This window comes from Asterias rubens, chromosome 7, assembly GCF_902459465.1.
Source record: "Asterias rubens chromosome 7, eAstRub1.3, whole genome shotgun sequence".
Lineage (NCBI taxonomy): Eukaryota > Metazoa > Echinodermata > Asteroidea > Forcipulatida > Asteriidae > Asterias > Asterias rubens.
The window spans coordinates 12,910,626-12,931,705 of NC_047068.1; the positions used below are offsets into that span (position 1 = coordinate 12,910,626).

General features: G+C 39.9%; 2 protein-coding genes across 3 annotated transcripts in view; one reads left to right on the forward strand and one right to left on the reverse strand.

Annotated features, from left to right (window-relative positions):
* LOC117292968 (protein sidekick-2-like) overlaps positions 1-12,716 on the forward strand; it is an 80,751-nt gene extending 68,035 nt beyond the window's left edge. Inside the window, exons 34-41 of one of the 2 annotated variants that reach the window (XM_033775148.1) lie at positions 52-216; positions 839-967; positions 1,742-1,915; positions 5,630-5,761; positions 7,305-7,479; positions 8,290-8,443; positions 9,445-9,462; positions 11,728-12,716. In XM_033775148.1, the coding sequence (XP_033631039.1) occupies positions 52-216; positions 839-967; positions 1,742-1,915; positions 5,630-5,761; positions 7,305-7,479; positions 8,290-8,443; positions 9,445-9,462; positions 11,728-11,952 (1,172 nt within the window). In that variant the 3' untranslated portion in view covers positions 11,953-12,716. The remainder of the gene's footprint in view (positions 1-51; positions 217-838; positions 968-1,741; positions 1,916-5,629; positions 5,762-7,304; positions 7,480-8,289; positions 8,444-9,444; positions 9,463-11,727) is intronic. The other variant, XM_033775149.1, reaches the window with a different exon arrangement.
* Positions 12,717-16,385: 3,669 nt separating this feature from the next.
* Positions 16,386-20,830, reverse strand: LOC117292716 (endonuclease III-like protein 1). The gene is made up of 4 exons (XM_033774862.1): positions 19,825-20,830; positions 18,991-19,161; positions 18,286-18,551; positions 16,386-17,382 (listed from the first exon to the last, which is right to left on the reverse strand). Exons 1-4 carry the CDS (start codon positions 20,407-20,409, stop codon positions 17,208-17,210), a joined length of 1,197 nt encoding a protein of 398 aa, XP_033630753.1. The 5' UTR covers positions 20,410-20,830; the 3' UTR covers positions 16,386-17,207.
* Between the last annotated feature and the right edge of the window lie 250 nt (positions 20,831-21,080).

Here is a 21,080-nt window from a genome sequence, read left to right on the forward strand (position 1 = left end):
AAAGAAAAAAATAATCTTCATTTAAAAAATGTTTTCCTTATTATATTTTAGGCGAGATATCAACTATAACGGTTGAGATTAATGAACCACTGCTGATGTATGGTGTGGACAACCTTGGAGAATTTGCCAAGTACATCTTCCGAGTCAAGGCAAAGAGCGATGCCAGAGGCTACGGTCCATATGCAGAGGCCAATATTACAACTGGACCTCAAGTGGGTAAGTAGTAAACTACATAAGCTTTGCAGGGTTAAGTGTGGGTTCGAGTCCCAGTCGTGACACCTGTTTCCTTAAGCCGGACACTTAACCATGATGCACCATCCTTTGGATGGGACGTAAAGCCGTTGGTCCCATGTGTTTTGTAACGCACAGAAAAAGGACCCAGTGCACTTATCGAAAAGAGAAGGGGTTCGCCTCGGTGTTCCTGGCTGGATTGGCAGCATATTGCACCTTGTAAACCAGTACACGGTGTTTAAGGATTAGGTCTTATATCTCAAAATTCGCCCCACTCCTTGCAGTAATAGAGAAGGGTTCGCCTCGGTGTTCCCGGTTTTGATTGGCAGCATACTGCGACACAGCACCTTGTAAATAATTACATGGTGCTATGTAAAAGGAGTAGGTCTCATAATTCAAACGTAGTCCCACATAAAGCTTGCAGGAACGTATTGAATGTTGATGCGCCTCGTGCGTCACTGAGTGATGGATATGAGCGGTATATAAGAGGCCACTGCGCATACCAGAATGTGTTTCTATGGCGCGTTTCTCACTATGAGTATTTAAAGACGAGTACAACCTGTTGACACTGTGCAATGGCTTTACGTGTTTCTGTTCCATACATCAGGTGCTCCTGGTCCACCAGGCATGTTGAAGCTAGAGCCATCAGCGGAATACTTGACAATGACCTGGTCTCGTCCATCAGACATTGGTGCCTCGGACCTCATCAGTTACATCATCGAATACCAAGAAGAAGGTAATTATCATGAACCCGTCAGAGTGTAGTGTATCAGGATTAAATCTGATTTCAGGATCTGCATATTTTTTCAAAGATCTTCCTTTGAAAGATATAACCATGGCCCCATTTTATAATTTTTACATTAGTACAATAAAATAAAACTTTATTGTCCATGTAAGGGAAATTCCTTTGACCTTATTGCTTACTTAAAAATACAGTCACCAGTAAAAAGGTAAAAATAGTTCTGCCTGCTGAGGATTTTGCTCTTGCAGCCCATAGAATCATGTACTGTTTACCGGGTGGATTTCACAAAGAGTTAAGACTAGTCCTATCTCGAGTTAGGACAATTTACTCGTCCTAACTTAGGACTAGCCTGAAGTTTTTAGTATCTCCAAGGACTAGTCCTAAGTTAGGACTAGTCCTAACTCTTTGTGAATTCTGTGTAGAATTCTGTGGTGGTTAGCAGAGGCATGTCAAGCCAATATCTAATTGAGCTTATTTATAGTCAGTAAGTTTATGATTGTGCGTTGTTGATATTGTGTACGACCTGTATGCAAGGTAATGTTCCTCTATGGTAGGACCAATAAATTGAATTGAATTGGAACAAAAAAAGGACCAATGAACTGAATTGAATTGGAATAAAAATTAAAAATATACCTTTGTTTTGGGGGGTTTTTTTTGCCGTTAAATTTAGCAGTTTTTAAGCAATGTTTTGTGCTTAAGCAGCTCTATGAAATTGAACTCTGGTAGAGTCTTTCTCCAATGAATTTTTCCCTCCTTTCTGTTACCCAGATCGCTCTGCTGAGTGGGAGACCTTAACGGACTCAGTGAGCCCCACCGTGGAGTCCTTGAGTGTCTCATACATCAACCTCAAGGCTCTGACTAACTATAAATTCCGCATCATGGCAGAGAATGCACACAGCATCAGTTTCCCTAAGGCCACTGTGGACTTCTACGCTACACCAGGTAAGACAGGTCACACCTCTGGGTGATAATAATAATAATAATAATAATAATAATAATAATAATAATAACCGTATTTATAACGCACCTTTTGCCAAAGGATACAAAGCGCCAGGTATTATTACTGCAAGGAGTGGGGCGAGTTTTGAGATATAAGACCTAATCCTTAAGCACCATGTAATGGTTTACAAGGTGCTGTGGCGCAATATGCTGCCAATCCAGCCAGGAACAGCGGGGCGAACCCCTTCTCTTTTCGATAAGTGCACTGGGTTCTTTTACATGCGTTTACACAACACATGGGACCAATGGCATTACGTCCCATCCGAAGGACGAAGCAATGGTTATGTGTCTTGCTTAAGGACACAAGTGTCACGGCTGGGGATGTTTCTTTAATTTCGAACAGTTGAATTGCGCCATGGTTATGACCAGGGGCATTGAGGCAATTGCCCCGTTGAAGCAAAAGGACTGACACAGCTTAGAAGTATTTTTGACCAGGCATAGGGGTCTTGTACAACAGCAAGCAGGCATTTTTAAAGGCATATTTTCAAATCTCTGTTTTTATGTACAAGTGAATACAAACTTACTCGCTTCAATAGATTTCTTTCTGTGTGATCAAATTTGAAATTTTTGTCTTCCACTTCTTAAGCACCACATGTTTGCAAAAAAAAAAAACTAATCCATCAACCATTTGGGGTTACGTTCTAACAGAACCGATCAAATCAGTTGAAGCTTTTTTTTAGATGATGAGTTTTGTGGGAGAAAACACATAACAATAATAAAAAACAAAAATAACCTGTGTATACTCGGTTGCCTCTCTTCAGGTCCACTTAAGCCCAATGATCAGATGCCCAAACTATGCTAGAATCTAGAAGGGGTACCTCTTTATATCTTTCAGGCACAGCATTCTTCCTACTTTAGTCTGTCTTCCAATGTTTTTGCCCAGGAACAATGGACCCTTCCCATAAAATATGCTAATCACATTCACGCATGCGTACAGACCCTGTTTGTTGGCAAACGCCATAGAGTTGTGCACTAAACAGACGCGCAATCGCGTTTGCGTCACGCACCCATTAGCCGTGTACAAAACAGCGCGATGTTCCCTCATTTTGCAAAGCAAAACGTTAGTGCGCACGCGCTCTGTGCAATTTACATATTTCATGGGAAGGGTCTATTGTCATTAATAAGGCCGTAAAAGTCTATTAGAGCCGACATTGTGTGTACATGTAGGTCAGCCCATGTACTTGATGAATTCTTCCTACATTTCCACAAATATCATGCCTGATCTTGACACTGACCCCCCTTTATCCCCCTTCGCCCCCTCTTTACCCCCTCCTCGGATTCTTGATCTGACATCTCTTGTCTGATACTTATTTCTATCACAGGCACTACAGACGAGCCATACCCAGGTATATACATGCAACCATCCACTCACTGCATGTATCAAGTGTTCCCTTAAAAAAATAGATAAATATATATATACATACACGTGGATTGAATGCTTTTATGTCACTTGTGCCTAGAAATTTTTTTGACATTGCATTGCATCGTTGGACATATATGAATGGTGCATGTTCGTCAAATAATGAGCACATAAGATTGTTTAATAAGATTGTAAAAACAGGCTTTGAATTAAATTTTATTTTTAGACAGGGTTCTCCTGTATACACTGGAGTAGAGTTTGGCATACGTTGTCTGTTATATACGTGTATAAATATACCCAGTAATAATGATTGATAAAAGTTGTGTACTAACAATATACTTGTATTGTATCTACCCAGTAAAGATAACCATAGCCCAATTGGCTTACATGTATATACAGTTAGAAGCAAATATTAGCACACACACATTGCTGATATGAATGTGTCACATTAACAAGAAGGGTCGATGTTATGATACTTTGTATATAAAAGACTTGGGCCTATAAAGTATGTTTTGTGTACAGAGAATAACATTAGCTAGTACCAATTTCATATAGTTTCTATGCAGAGCTTTTCCACCAGGACAACTGGATGTAACTTCAAAAGGCTGTCAGAAAAGAAAACTGCTTCCCACAGAAGTAACTTGCTTTGCGGAAATAGTTACCAGCCAAAATGCTATGAAGTATAGATTATTTTGACCGGTGCCCCACTCATTCTCTGCTCAGCAAGGACATTTTCTAAGAAGTATTTTCTGTTAAATGTCTTTATGAATTTGGCCTTTGCGGAGATGTGTTTTGCTAAGCATGAACAGTTAGCTGCTTACAACTTCACTCTGCTTAGCATAGTTGAATGCTCCATCAGTAATTTAATCTGCATGACAGCTGTATGGAATTGGTGTAGGATCATGTGTTATTACTAATATTAATGCAAGCGAAATATTCATAAGATTATGAGTAGACATACATGGAAGTGTCAAGTTGCAGGGAGGTGCTAAGGTGCTTTCATAGAGCTGCTCAAGCACAAAAGAACATCAAATTTATGTTTATCAGAATAAGGCCGTGTCCGAAACGGCGACTTCGGCTACAGCTACGGCTAGATCGCGCGCGTCTGCCTATTCTTCAACACTGGTAGACGCGCTGATCTAGTCGTAGCTGTAGCCGAAGTCGTCGTTTCGGACACGGCCTCAGAATACTACCATGTCACATTTATGACAGGTGTTCTTCTCATTTTTGCTAAGCACAAAATTGTTCAGCAATAGTTTTTGCTTATAAGCAGCCCTATGAAATTGGGCCCAGGTCTTGAAGCTTCTCTCATGAGCGGAAGGGTGTGAAAGGAATGCTGAAGAAGCAGGCACAGATAAAGCAGAGTCATCTTAAAGGAACATTACAGAACCGGTTTTGCTAGCAAAAAAGTTGCTGGCAGTGTAAACACTTTATGTATCCACCATGTACATAAAGCTGTAGAAGTTTGAGGTCGATCGGCCATCTGGGTCACAAGAGAATAGTGAAAACCGATTACAAATTTTGCATTGCATCGATGCCAAAACAAAAATGGAAAAACGCTCACTGAGCGATAAACTCCAAATGAGAAATTAGATTATTTATTTCTCACCAAATATAAATTTTCAGACAGAAATATTTCAAGGGATGTTTTCTACTATCATCACCTGTAAGTTTTATGTAAATCAGTGATCTTCACGATTTTTGTTTCTTACCAATTCTGTAACGTTCCTGTAAGTATTTTCTCCAGAAGTCATCAGAGCATACTGATCGAAGCGTCGAGTTGAAACTTATGTTTCTTTTCAGAACCACCCCAACTCATTTAGAGATTGTCATTACATGGTGTTACCGCAAACCTTTCCATATCGTATTTCCACCATGCAAAGTTTTAAATCCTACTTATCTTAAGTATTGTTTGAAGCTTTGCATGGTGTGGATAAATAGGAAGAAACTATAAATAAATAGTAAACTTGCGGGTACGTAAATCTCTTTTGTGGGAGTGTTGGCTCTGAAAAGAGCCGGTGTGGTCTCGACAGTATACTCTGCTCTTCTTCAGGAGAGTCATATTGTTTCATTGTAGACTGAGGCCGCGTCTGATCTGATGGCTTTGGTAGTGGCTGTGGCTGGATAGCTGATAAGGCCTAACCCTGGAAGATGTCATTGCAGCCATAGTCAAAGTCAAAGTCATAGCCGCCTGGTTTAGACTTGTCTAATTGACTAATCCACTCTCAGCCAGTGTTGAGACATTTTCTAATAATCATTTATATCTCCCTCTTTTTCTGTGTCTTGACCTCCATCAGCCAACGGTGTTGCCCAGAAGATGTTTTATGAGGAGATGTGGTTCTTAGCCATCGTTGGATTGGTGGTACTCATTGTCTTGATTCTCATCACTGCAACTCTCTGTATGCTCGGTAAAAGCCGTCTCTATAAAGGTTAGTAGTGGAAACAATTTTCCCATTTAAGTTTTTCAACAGTTAAGAGCAGGTTCGAGTGCGTGTATTTAGTTGATCCATTATTGACCACTGACCATCAACGTACATGCGCAGTGACGCACTCACTTGAAAGACTAGTTTTGAAAGTCTAGTCAATCATCGGGAACACTCCATTGCCTTTCGCATTTTCGCTGTAGTGTCTCTGGTTCACATATCTGTGCTTTACGCATATTAGCATGAAACAGGCTATCGGGACCACAGAAGAAACGCTGGTCATAAAACTGGTTCCAAATAGTCGACCGCGGTAGTCAACCAATGGTCGACCACGGTAGTCAACCAATGGTCGACCAGCCATGGTGCACACTCAAACTTGCACTAAATGTATTGGTCAGTTATCATTTGACTGTCTTTTATCAGTAAATAAACCACAAGGGAGACTGCCAACATTAGGGCTAGAGAAGCTCAGTTAGTAGAGCGCCCGGTGTGGCAGGAGATTCTGTCCCCCCGGAGATTCGGTCCCCCCATATGGCGAAATGGGTACAAACTTGTTCTGATAGCGCCCTCTTTTGAATCAACCGCCTCCATGGTAATTTCCCATATGGGGGGGGGGGGGGGGACAGAAGGCCGCTGGGACAGAATCGCCGGGGGACAGAATCGCTGGGGGACAGATTTTCCTACGACACCGGCATGTTAATCCAGAGATCACAGATTCAAGTCCAGCTTGAGTCAATTATTACTCCAGTCAAGTATAGTTATTCTCGGTCAATTCCGGAAAATGAGCAGCCAATTTAACCTCCAAGCTATTCTATTTCGCGCGAAATCGAATGCAACTGAAAAGGGTCATTCGATTTCGTTTTATGATTAGTCAAATGTAATGTTGTGTCATTCGACTTAACAAAATAGTCATTCAATTTAACAATTCATAAAAGCAGCATTCAAATTCGCAGACGCTTCTTGGGGCGTGTGTGTCCCGAAAATAATGACGATACGCTAAATTGAACAGAGTGCTAAAGGAATTTGACTCGACTCAAAACGAAACTAGAGTGGCCGAATTCTGAATTTGAAACGCAGTAACAACTGGAGAGGCAAAACAGCTTTAATTCGAACGCACGAAAATGAAATTGACTGCTGGTTTGCCGAATTTGACGGAGAAAACCTATATTAAAGGCACTGGACACTATTGGTAATCACTCTAACAAATTGTTTGCATAGAAACTTACTTGGTAACAAGCAATGGGAGCTGTTGATAGTATAAAACATTGTGAGAAACGGCTCCCTCTGAAGTAATGTAGTTTTTGAGAAAGAGGTAATTTCTCACTCAAATATTAAAAGACTCCAGGCTTGAAGCCTTTAAGTATGCATCTGAAAGCATAAACCCTTTTGTGCAACAAGGGTGTTTTTTCTTGCAACTTTGATAACCAATTGAGTCCAATTTTTTGTTACACCAAGTGAGAATGCGTGTCTTTGACAATTACCAAAGGCGTCCAGTGCCTTTAAGTAAGGATGAAGACAAGTCATTATGATAATGTGTTCTTAATTTCAGATCGTAAAACCCATAAGAGAGTAACCCAAGAGGAACAAATGAGTATAGATGATGCAGGATTCTCAGCCGCCTATGAGATGCAGAACAGCGGAACCAATGGAAGGGGTGCCGGGAGGGGCAGGGCCAGGGGCGGATCCAGGAACGGGGCATATTCAAGGACTAACTCATACACAAGGTATGTTTAGTAGTGTATGAGAAATATGGCACAGCCCAGGTCAAAACTCCAGGTGGATCTAGTTAAACTGGGTTTAACTAGAACCAGTTGATCAACTAGTTAAATACAGTTAAAACCAGGTGGTTTAATATGGAATTTGTACAAAAACAGTTGTTTTATACAATTAAACATAGTTGAACCCTGGTTGAACACAGTTCAAACCAGTTGGTTTTATACGGAAATTGGACACTATCTAGTTGACCCCAGTTTAAACCAGTTGACCCCAGTTTCTGGGTTCAACTAGAATTTTGACCTGGGAATGCTTAATCTTTTTTAGATTGATACACAGTTCAAGATTAAAGGCAGTGGACACTATTGGAAATTACTCAAAATAATTATTGGCATAAAACCTTTCTTGGTGACGAGTAATGGGGAGAGGTTGATGGTATAAAACATTGTGAGAAACGGCTCCCTCTGAAGTGCCATAGTTTTCGAGAAAGAAGTCATTTTCCACGAATTTGATTTTGAGACCTCAGATTTAGAACTTGAGGTCTCGAAATCAACCATCTAAACGCACACAACTTCGGGTGACAATGGTGTTTTTTTCTTTCATTATTATCTCGCAAGTTTGATGACCAATTGAGCTCAAATTTTCACAGGTTTTTTATTTTATGCATTGTTGAGATACACCAACTGTGAAGGCTAGACTTTGAAAAATATCAATAGTGTCCACGGCCTTTAAAGCTCTCCATGAAATCGACCCCAGGTACTATAAACATCAGGTGGTTTGATCTTTCCAACTATTTTTTACCCCACTCGTTCCTTCTTTAGACCACCACCAAGACCTAGTCCAGGAAGTATAGAATACTCAGAAGAAGAGGAGAGTAAACACTACGAGGCTGTCCATCGACAGATGAGACCTGACCAGGAAGAAACATCTAGCCTTACTGAGAAGGCAGATCTGCAATCACAGACCGATTCTCAGGTCAGTTTTTACACAACCCATGCATGGCATTTTCTGGATTTTTCTGTGAATGGAATTTATTATTTCTATCCCAGTTACTGCATGCGCATACAAAAGCTTGTATACACATGCAACCGTGGACTTCCTTTTGTCCCTCTTTTGTTTATACTCTTAATTGTTTTGCAACAGCTCCCATTGGTTTTTGTACACATTTTCCAACTGTGGACCTTTCCCGAACCGTGGACTCTATTGTCGTTTTTGTTATAGGTCCCCGAATGTTTGAATGTGTTTTCGTACTCACGCTGGCTGTGACAGCGCCAGTTTGTGCAGCGTGCAAGTAACTGGGTTAGAAATAATAGTTCCATGTAAAACCACAGGGCCCTGATGTGATGACAGTCCCCTTTAATGGGTGCGTTCGTTTAGCTTCCCTGGGTCGACCCCGGTCTGTGCCGGTACATTCAAATAGCTTTGACAGGGCTCACCCCGGTCAGCCCCCAGTGCCCTGCTTGTGGAGTGGGTCACTTGGGGGTGACCTGAGGTGCATGCCATCACCACGAGTGTAATCGTTCGATTTGCTCTTGTCAGGGGCTCACCCGAGTGAGCACCGCGGGGTAGACCTAGGGAAGCTAAACGAACGCACCCTATGTTTCTATTTCAATTAATTTTTTTCTCCAACTATTTGACTCTTTAAAGTTTTGCTTTTTAACCTTTGCTAAAAAATAAGCACTACTTTCCCGAAAACCCTTTTTTTAAAACCCCAAAACAATACAAGCTAAAGTATTTAAAAATAGCTTCAGTTTCTCTATGCTTTCATAAAGGATGGATTAGTCAATAACAATCTGATTATGGGAAAACCATTTTTTTAAAAGCTTTTCTCGCATCTGTGTGCTGTGAAAAAAATAAGTACAAAAAGTGTCTGAATAACTTTGACCAATAATGCCTTCTAACTAACCCTGTTTGGTTTGATTTTGTTTTCTCTACATGTTCAAATTTCCACTCTCTTTCGCGGTTTGCTCTTACAGTCATCTTACGATTCAAAGGTAATTTTGGATTTATCTTTCTTTTCTAATGACCTAACTAATCTGGGCCCAATTTCATGGCTCTGCCGAATTCTGCGCTTACGATCATCTTCGCTTGCAGGACAAGCGCAAAATTTCTGAGCTAGCTGTGTAAGGGTAGAATGCCTAGTAGCATAACGTTCGCACATTCCCAGCTTACCTTCAAAATACGCTTGACAAAAGCACTGAATTCCCTGCTTCTGTAAGCACCAATTCTTTGCTTAAAGGTAAGCAGAGCCATGAAATTGAGCCCAGACGTCGTCACCTGCAACAGAACTTGTTGCACCATCTTGGGCAGCCCCAAGCGTTCCAGACGTCGTCACCTGCAACAGAACTTGTTGCACCATCTTGGGCAGCCCCAAGCGTTCCAGACGTCGTCACCTGCAACAGAACTTGTTGCACCATCTTGGGCAGCCCCAAGCGTTCCAGACGTCGTCACCTGCAACAGAACTTGTTGCACCATCTTGGGCAGCCCCAAGCGTTCCAGACGTCGTCACCTGCAACAGAACTTGTTGCACCATCTTGGGCAGCCCCAAGCGTTCCAGACGTCGTCACCTGCAACAGAACTTGTTGCACCATCTTGGGCAGCCCCAAGCGTTCCAGACGTCGTCACCTACAACAGAACTTGTTGCACCATCTTGGGCAGCCCCAAGCGTTATGGATAGATAAACATAAACTTGTTGCTCTAGCAATGCGAAGGTCGTGGGTTCCAGGGGTTGGCTTTTTCCAAATTCTACCCCTCTCCCTGCCCTATTTTTTCAACACCCTCGCTACTCGACCCTCTTGCAAAACAAATAAGAAATAAAATGGTTAACCTGACCCATTTTTTAGATAGAATTAGATGACAATGGTTTGTAAAGTGTTTGATTTCTAAAGCCCATGTAACACGAAACAATTTACAGGCAACCAGAGCCCAATTACATGGCTCTGCTTACCGTAAGCACAGAATCAGTGCTTATGGATGCAGGGAATTCTGTGCTTACGGCAAGCGTATTTCACAGGTTAGCGGCAAATTTTGGCTTCTGCGCGTGCGTATTCGGCGTCACTAGGCATTCTATGCTTACAGGGCTAGCGCAGAAGTTCGGCGCTTTCACGTAAGCGGGGAATCGTGATTGTAAGCGCAGAATTCGTCGGTAAGCAGAGCCATGAAAATGGGCCCAGTTAGGCGATCTTCAAGAAGGAAGTCAATCACATTTTAGTTGACGAATCTTGTGCTACCAAAGTGTTCCTTGTGCATGCAGTGCAGTTTGTTGCTTCCAAGTTACCTGAAAATATTGCCTCGTATGGCATGGCCTTTAGATTGATTTAATACATCTTTCAGTGAAGTCATGTCAAGTATGAATGCATGCAGTTAAGTCCAACTTGTTTAAAGACATTGGACACTGTTGTTAATTGTCAAAGACTTCTTCACAGTTGGTGTATCTCAACATATGCACAAAATAACAAACCTGTGAAAATTTTAGCTCAATCGGTCGTCGAAGTTGCAAGATATTAATAAAAAAAACCCAAAAACCTTGTCCTCCATGGTCACTCGTAGTTGTGCGCTTTCAGATGCTTGATTTCGAGATCTCAAATTCTAAATCCGAGGTCTCGAAATCAAAATCTCAGAAAATTACTTCTTTCTCGAAAACTACGTCACTTCAGAAGGAGCTGTTTCTCACAATGGTTTACACTATCAACCTCTCCCCATTACTCGTAATCAAGAAAGGTTTTATGATTATAATTGTTTTGAGTAATTACCAATAGTGTCCACTGCCTTTAACAATCAAGGACATTTTTCAGTGTTCACAATGTTCGTTCCGAACCTGCTTGTGCTGTGCATAAATACTTTTATGTACCGCACACACCGATCCTTGTTTTGTTTTGTTTATTATTCTCTCGCAACTCAATGAACAATTGAGTGAACATTTTCACAGATTTGTTATTTTATGCATGTTGGGATACACCAAGTTGTTCATTGGCCAATCCTGTGCGCCGCGCGTACAAATCTGTGCGTTTCGATTGTTTTGTCACCGTTTTTCCACTGAGATGGCCGCTGGATGACGTCAATGCATAAGGTCTATACTGGTCTTTGACAAATACCAATAGTATCCAGTGCCTTGAAGATGGTGGCATGATGGCTACATTGCACACTTCTAACTGCCTGAATTATTGATCTCAACGAATCATAACCATAAAGCCCTTGTCAAAAAATTCAAATTCTATCTTAAAACTTTGAAACGTTCTTCCCCCCCCCCCCCTTTCCAGGCCTCTGAGAGTGACGTGGAGTACACCGAAGATCCCCACTCCTTTGTCAACCACTACACCAACGTGCCTACCTTCCCTAGTCACTCCTGGAGAAGGCAGAAGGGACCCAAAGCCTATAGCTACACCGATAGCGAGTCTGACATGCACAGCATTCATGTCAACGGCCTCGCTGGGATGCCGGCCGGGTCTCGTGCCCCCCTACATGGCTTCTCCTCATTTGTATAGCAAATTTTTGCCAAAAACTTTTATAAATCTTCAAAAATTGTAATATTCAGTTGTTTTTTAATTCGACTTTTATTGAAAAATGGATGCAACTGGAATATTACTGATTTTTGAAGATATTTATGTCATGTTTTAAATCAATATTGTGATGAGACTTTTTAAAAGTGGTACTGCATGTAACTGGGGTACCGCTTGGCATTCGGTTTGGTCGTGTATTTTTTTTTAAAGGAAGCGATTAGAGATTTTATTGCATCTGACCTCAACAGGTTAGAAACCCTGTGGTTTATGCAGACTTCCCCCTCAAATTTGAGCCGTGATTTGTATGGGGTCAGTGCTTGGCTTTAAAACTAAGTGGCAGAGACTCATGGGGAGTCCTTGCATCAAAACCAATGGCTGTGAGGTTGTTAGGTAGTTCATATGATGAGCGGGGTCTAAGCTAGTTTTTAAGGGGGGGGGGGGTATATTAACAACATTATTATTATGTAAGACAAACGAGTCCTAAGGCATTTGGACGTACTTTCACTTTGCAGAATTCTATGCCAATTTTTTCTACCAATATGCAAGACAAGAAAACCATTTTTAAGGCCCCCTGTAGACAGTCATCTAAACAAATTTTGTACGACTGGATTGCAAATTCCCTTTGGATTACCTACCAGTGCCTGTCTTTTACATACCAACAAAACACTTTTAACTTAAAGGAAACGTTGCCTTGGATCGGTCGAGTTGGTATTTGAAAAGCGTTTGTAACCTTTTTTTATAAATTATATATGGGTAGAAAGATGTTGTAAAAGTAGAATACAATGATCCACAAAACATGCATCGAAATTGCACGGTTTTCCATTTACCTCGTCGACTAACACAGTCGGCCATTTATGGGAGTCAAATCCATAAATGGCCGACCGTATTAGTTCGCACAGTAAAAGGAAAACCGTGCAATTTCGAGGCAAACTTGTGTGGATCATTGTATTCTACTTTTAAAACATCTTTCCAACCATATGCATTTTATAAAAAACGGTTACAAACGCTTTTTATAGACCAACTCGTCCGATCCAAGGCAACGTGTTCCTTTAAGGATTGCACTTTTTAGTAACGTCAGTTTTTAAATCAAGGTGCTTCCAAAGATATACTGATAGAGAATTAAACCAACCATAGTTTAACAAGAGTTTTGAAAACATCACTGATTCTTGTATCTTCACCATGCAAATTTTTCAAATCTTACTGATTGTCTTTTCCTGTGAAGCAGAATCAGGTTTAGCCATTGGTCGGAATTTTTGAGATTTTGGCAAATTTTCATCCATTGATGGAATCAAATTTTGATTGATGTAAATCAGGTTTGATTCGTTAGTCAACTCTTAAAGGGTAAATAGTAGACGCGACCTCACTCGACCTTCATGATGATTGTCATAGTTGAGGTCAAGTGAGGTCGCAGGTACTGATTGTCATTTAGAGTCGACCAATTTATTTGCCCTTGCATTGTTTTGTTTGTTCACATAGATCTTTCTACGAATCGTACCATTTGCATCTTAAACACCAAGAAGTTCTCATCTTTTTACATATTTTAGATAGAAGAATGAAGCTTTATATTTCAGTCAATACCTTGTATTTAAAGGGAAGGTACATGTTTGGTAATTGTCAAAGACCAGTCTTCTCACTTGGTGTATCCCTTCATATGCATAAAATAACAAACCTGTGAAAATTTGGGTTCAATTGATAGAAGTTGCGGGAAAATTATGAAAGAAAAAACACCCTTGTGTGCTTTCAGATAAGAATAAAAGACTTCTAGCCAGAAGTCTTTTATTATTTTAGTGAGAAATTACCTCTTTCTCAAAAACTACGTTACTTCAGAGGATGTCCTTTCCCACAATGTTTTATATTATCAACAGCTCTCCAATGCTCGTTACCAAGTCAGTTTTTAAGTTAATATTTGTTTTGAGTAATTACCAAACGTGTACCTTCCCTTTAATGTTGTCCATTTTAGACTTCCCCTTCCCTATCGTTTTGTATATCCAATAAAGCAACAAAACTTCTTTGAAACCCACCAATTTTGTTATTACTTAAGACAAGAAGTTAAATTTATTTTGTAGTTTTTCTCATTTTCATTTCCATTGTAGATTTACTCTTCTTTTGCAGAAGTGCAAGAGAAATAGCACCCAAAATTGTTGTCATTACTGTGGAAGATAAGATATGTGGGTACTTTTCAATTTAAAGCACAAGCAACTCTTTTTTTAATGTTTTCAAATTGTTTATCATCTTTTTTATGAGAGTTGTTTGTTGTCCTTTTGTTTTTGTCATTGTTGTTTTTACTAAGAGATGAACATATCCTTAACTTTGCTGTAAATATTTATTTTACAAAAGCAGTTGCTGCTGTAGGCTCACCAAGTAGAACCAAAATATAATGTATATTGTTAAATATCTTTCGATTGTTCCTTAAAATTTCCTTTTTAAGAAGGGATATAGTTTTCATTACACTCCTGTTGATTTCTTGAAAAATAGTACTAGACTCTGGACAGCAATAGCTCTTTGGGTTTTTGAAGCACACAAACACCCCCACCATGGTCAAGGTGGGGATTAAAACCCTGGGAGGGCCGACAGAATTCAAACATTCTTCAAAAACTCTCAACATTCTTGAAACTCCAGCACATGGAGTCGATTTCATAAAGCACTAAGATTCATCTTAACTTAAGACGAGTTGTTTTCCACAGTGATTTGTATTGTGACATCACATTTTGCTTAGCAATCAAGATTGATACACAGTTTAGATCAATCATAACTCTTTGTGAAAACCTTCCCAGATAGTATAGGCACTAAAAGATCGGTTTGGTTGCACAGTAGTAAAGTTTGAACAGCCATGGAACCAGGACGAATGACAGGACCTAAGAGTTCCGCTAGACTGAACCTCTGTTTTGACCGTAACAGACACTGATGTACATTGTGTATATTGGACTAAGCAGTACTAATTATCCTTCAAATCAAAACTTGTCCAGATAAGAATGAAATTCCTTGAGGTATAATTTGATAACTTCAAGATTGAACTAAATCTTCATGCAGTAGTGTTTTTAATCCAGTAATGACTATCAGTTGTATGCAATGCGAGGATACCTTTAAAAAATGTGTACATATCATTGGAAAGGCAATATTGTAAGATGAAACTAGCTAAGTTCACAGTTTTTTTTTACAGGGAACGTTACATCATTCGTAGTTAAGCTTGCTTCAAATTAGTCAAATTTTAACCCTTTTCATTGACTTGAGAATTGATTTTGCTTGACATGCCGTTGTACCATCCACAGAGCTGCCAACTTTCCCTGATTCTACAGAAATTTCACCCCAAAAAACCACCAATCTTTCCATTTTCTGATCAACAAACTTGTTCTCTATTTATGTTGACTGTAAAAAACTCCCGGATTGCAAGATGGTAAATGTTGGCAGCTCAGCATCCAAAACATTCTCTACTTTCATCAATATGACCCAACATATCATAACATTTTCTTATAACAAATATATTTTGTATGTCGCAACATTGTGGCGAAATATATCTGTTGCTTTATTATTTTGTAAGTTCTTCTGATGAAAACAAAATCCAAATAATCAGTTTGGGTTATGTACCAGGACAAAATGTGACCGTTAAATACTGACGTTTCTACTATAAAGTTGTTTATATTTGATGTGCAACACCTTTCAAATTAAGGATGTTGTGCTATTACTCGGACCACCAAGTGTTTATGCAGTTATCAGTTCTTACTTCTGTTGTTCTTTTCGTTTACTTTTTTTGTGTGTGTTCTGGTTAACTTATTTTATCTATTGTATATTTGTGAGTACTACTTTGAAATAATGAGACAAAAAAAGTTTCAAATTTTATGTGATTTTTAATTGGTGTGTTGTTAAAGCTAATGCGAGTACTATTTTTTGCTTGGGCAATAAAACAGATCAGTTCATAACATATCAAGCTAATTGTATTCAATCGTAAGTTATGTTTCCTTTTTTTTCTTCTCACTTTTATTACAACAAAATTAAAAATCCCTGAAATGTTTTCTACTGTGAACAATTTTGTAAAGAGAAGAATTTGTGAAAATTTGAAGAAACTGCAAGTGTGGCGATGTTCGAGTCAAAGTAGAATAAGTTATGGTTGTAAATAATAATCTCTGCTGATAAATAAGAAAATAAAGTGCAAATTTTGTAAAGCTTAAAAAAGTGTCTGTGTAGTTTGTTTAATTTTTACTGTGCCTTGGGAGTTATAAGTCCAGTGCTCATTGAAACTGCTTAAAGGAACACAATGACTTGGATCAGGCCAGTTCGTCTATGAAAAGCGTTTGAAACCGCTTGTTATAAAATGCATATGGTTAGAAAGATTGGTTACAAATGCTTTTCATGGACCAACTTGACCGATTCAAGGCAAAAGGTCCCTTTAAGCACAAAAAGTAGGGAACCACTAAACCTTTTTGCTTACCAGAATACATTTACCAGACAAAATGCCATGTCACATGTACCTCTTGTGACCTCTCTTTCGCCTAGCAGAAAAATTATTGAGCGATATCCTTTTGGTGTGTCATTTCGTTGCAAGTAAGTCTGCTTAAGCAGACTGGAGCTTCCATATTTGCTTTTGTTTTATTGGTGTGTGTGTGGGCTGTAAATTTTATTTTCAATGCTTTAGTATGCCCTCATAAATGAGCGTCTCCCACATCCTGTAATTGTTTGTAAATCTTTTCTGTTTTATCAAATTTGATTTCCCATTTTTGCTATCATTGTTTTTTTCATCTGTTCAGTTTTTAACTGCCAGGGTTTCTATTTTTTAGCTGGTTTATTCCATAGTGGGGTTTCAATGTATAAGAGGGTTCCCCCAACACCCTGTGCATTTTAGTTGTTTATCTAATATTTATTCTTACTTATTGTCGTCTTCTTATATAATGTTCCTTTGTACCCCGCAGTGGTGCAATATTTGTGTGTTTTATCTATGCTATTTTTATCAATATTGTTATCTTGTTATGCCACATTATTCAGCTTCGTGCTGCCAGTTGGTTTTTTAATAAAAATGAATGAATGAATGAATGAAAAAGTAGCTCTACCAAAGGGAAACTTTGTCAATACGTTTCATCGACTACAAATATTTATTTAAAAAATCTGGTTGTTCATGAAAGCCGCTCACAGTACACAATGTCTGATTCCATTGGTTTCCGTAACACAAGTAAGGCCGTACTAGAATTGGCGGCTTCAGCTATGGCTTCCGCTTCAGCTGCGGCTACAACTGTTGCTTATAGTTCAGTTTATCGCTTCTTCTTCGGGCTGGTATTCTTTCCTTTAGGGCTTCCGTATCTGAGAGTAGATTTCCCATATGGGCAGATGTTCTTACTTAAGCACTCAGAACATTTTGGGTTGACTGGAAGACAAGTCTGCTGTCCAAAACCTACAAGGAGTACATTAACTTCACTCCATAGCTCCCTGAATGGGGGAATGACAAAAAAACAAACCATCATTTGACAATTGATAGAATCGTAAAAAGATTTAGAGTTACAGGTAGGATGTCGTGGATGAGTGGTTAAGAGCATCGAATTCAAGTTCCAGTGGTTAAGTCATCGGAGTGTGGGTTTGGGTCCTGATTGTGAGCCTCGTGTCCTTGAGCAAGATACTTTACTATAATTGCTGGGTACCTGCAAGGGTACAGGTTGATATTGGGTATGAAAAAGCTTTTGGAGCGCTACGGTTGCCCAGGTTGTATACTACCGAGCTGAGAATAATTAAAGATGTTATTGGCCCAATGACCAGGGTACTAAAGCGCATTGAGACGGTTATTTGTTCAACCCAAAATAAATAACTTTAGAGCCTGGTTCATACTTCCTGTGAATGTGAAAGCGAAGCAAACTTTGACGCCATATGGCTGTTTTCGCAGTAGTTGAGTACAAGTCAGTAGTGGCGTGTCATGGCCGAGCGGTTAAGAACACCGAATTCAAACTCTGGTGTTTGATCAGCAGAGTGTGGATTCGAATCCCGGTAGTGACACTTGCTACATAAAATTGGGGAGGTTGTGCTTTCTGCTCTACTGGCCAGGCTTCGGATTGATGATACCCAAGCCTACATCCGTATGGACTGTAAAAGGGGTAACCCTGTTTCAGCCCTATGAGTAGGTGGCAACGGCCTCTGGACAAAAATAATTGTAGCCCACACCTTGAAGTGGCCTTCAGGCCTTGTGTGTCTGGCGACTTGCATAAAAAAAAAACTTAAAAAAAACTGATACGAATTATTCATTGCGAATTTGTGACATCAAATTTCATATCGCATTCTCAGGAAGCATGAACCGAGTTTAACACTCCACAAAGATGGGGAACAAGAGGAGCCCTTCCCCACCTTGGCAACCATTCTTCCAGCCCCTTGCGCGTCTCTTCAGGCAAACTCGTTGGTTTCTTGACCCACTTCAGCCGGTTGGAGATTCGATGCACGTGGGTGTCCACTCCAATCCCGGTCAGCTGGTTCCACGCGATGTCCATGATAATGTGCGCCATCTTGGGTCCGATGCCAGGCAACTTGACGAGACCTTCAAGCGTGGTCGGTATGTCACCCTTGTATTGATCCTTCATGATCTGTGAGCTTCTCTTGATGTAGGAAATCTTTTTCTGAATAATAGATCAAGACATTGATTTAAAGGCACTGGACACTATTGGTAATGAGTCATAATAATTGTTAGCATAAAACCTTACTTGATAGCGTGCAATGGAGAGCTTTTTTGTAGTATAAATCATTGTGAGAAACGGCTCCCTCTGAAGTAATGTAGTTTTTGAGAAAGAGATAATTTCTCACTGAAATTTTTAGAGACTTTAGGCCTGAAACCTTTTTGAGGCATCTGAAAGCACACAATTTTGTGCAACAAGGGTGTTTTGTTCTGTCATTGTTCTCTTACAACTACGATGACAAATTGAGTCAAAATTTTCACAGATTTGTTATTTTACGCATCAAGTGAAAAAAATGGTATTTGACAGTTGCCAAAGGTGTCTAGTGCCTTTAATTGATTTACTTGATTAATAAAAAACAATGAGATTTAGTTTGAGTCCTCACTTTCCAGAAGCCAACTGGATAAATCAATTCTCCAAGTTTCTCATCTGTTGTCTTGAGGATGTTGTCCACCGTGCATCCATGACTCCTCAGAGCTGCCAGGGCGGCTGATGTGACTTGGTCCTTGGTTTGACTTGACAGCAGCAGTGAGAGTAAAACATGGTAACGGAACACCTGCAGTTCACAACAAATATATCATTTTCATCTGGTGTTTCATAAAGGACAGCCTGCCTCAAAGTTGTGAGTTGTCCGTCAAGGGTTGTGTGGCGCTCTGACCGTCTTCCCACAACTCCGACAGACTCCCCACAACTCCGATGGACTCCCCACAGAGAATTTTTCCAGGGAAAACCCACACAGTCAAGTAGGGACTGAAAAACCTAATCTGCATTCAGTGCCCCCGGTGGGGTTCGAACCGGGGTCCCAGAGGTGGAAGGCGGGGCAAGATACCACTACACCAACCTGACCGCCCATTTCTTCTGTAAGATATGTAACCAAATTTTGTTAAAAAAGAACACATTAGCACAAATTATTAAAAGAATGACAGATTTCATCTTGGTCTTTTCTCGTCTTTCAAAGCTCAGGTGCAGGCCTAGTGTCAAATTCTCATGACTACCCAACTCAAGTCTGGAGTTTGGTACTGATGAAGTTGTAACCCATGCAAGTTTGCAAGCGAAACTTGCCCGGACTTGTTTTGACCTTGCATTAAACTTTGTGCTCAACAGCATTATTTATTATGGAGCTACCTTACTCCTAGAACTAAAAGGTTCGTTCCGCTAGCGTCTCCACGAACGGAGACGATAGCGGAACGAACCACATAGCTCTTAGAATAGGTGCTACCTCAGGTGGTGCATCATGATCACATATCTTCTCTGCTCCCATAGAATCCACAGGGGCATCTTTCTCCTTCCTCATCTCTCGGATGTTGTCTAGCATCTCCATCCAGTCCTTGGGTTCCCATCCAGCCTTCTTAGATTCTGCTCTCATCTTTGCACCTGCATCTTCATCTTGAAGCTCATCTCCATCAGTTGTTTTTTGGTCCATCTCAGAAGCATCTTCGATTTTAGAGTGTTTCTGATACGCTGTGCCAGAAATCTGTTTGGTCTTTTGAGGCGGGGCTTGGACAGTTGATTCATATCTCACAGATGTGTATGGCCTCTTCAGTTTTGAGATGCGGGGTTTAGAACCTGTAGTTTCAGGTGCACTCTTTGATCGACTTTCATTTTTGTCTGCACCGCTTAATAGGAGTTTGGCTTGTTGGGACCTTGTCAACCTGTTTTGGTTATCTTCAAAGTATGGTGATGTTGAGCTACCCTTCGTAGGGCGGGTCTTAGAACTCATATTTGAGATGTTAAGTTTTTCCCAAGGTTTGCTTTTTGATATTTGTAACGATGCAGCTTTAAATAATCTAGAAATTACAGACATTAAATTTTCATTGTTTATGAAATATTTTGAATCGATCCTGAGAATATTTTGATTTAAGAAAATTGAGTTAATTTAGGCTAAAAAGGCGACCTATCTAAACTTAGACGGTATTATAACTAGTCCCTAGTCGGTTGGTCAGGTAGAATGTGATTGATAGTAGGATAGCTAACTAAGCTCTTCTTGCTCTGTTTGAAACTATTTAATGTCCATAAACTAGCCCCAAAAGTAAAAAAGCTGACAACCCCCTCTCCCTATCCTAAGACTAAGAGTAAGACTGATGCTGTGATTCTGGTAATCTGTCAGTGTCATGGGTTGTGTTGTCAACTACAAAATCTTGCAGACCTAAACCGTTCTGCTTGTTGTGACCATGGAGGTAGAATTATTGTGACACAGCAGGCAGTCAGTGATCATCCATCGGTGATGGGCTCTTCTCCTCCAGTGGATGGAGGTGTGTGCCATGTGTTTCTTTCGCGCGAAAATGACGTAATTGACATTACTCTAACGTGATTGGCTACTTGTGAAATTAACAAGTTACCTCTTTCTAAAACTGATAATCTTAATATAAGTATTCTGCTATTTTAAAGCTTTTAAAACAGTAAATTGTATTTAAAAAAATATATTATTAAAATATGTAATTAACAATATAACATTATATTTTAAATAATCTAATT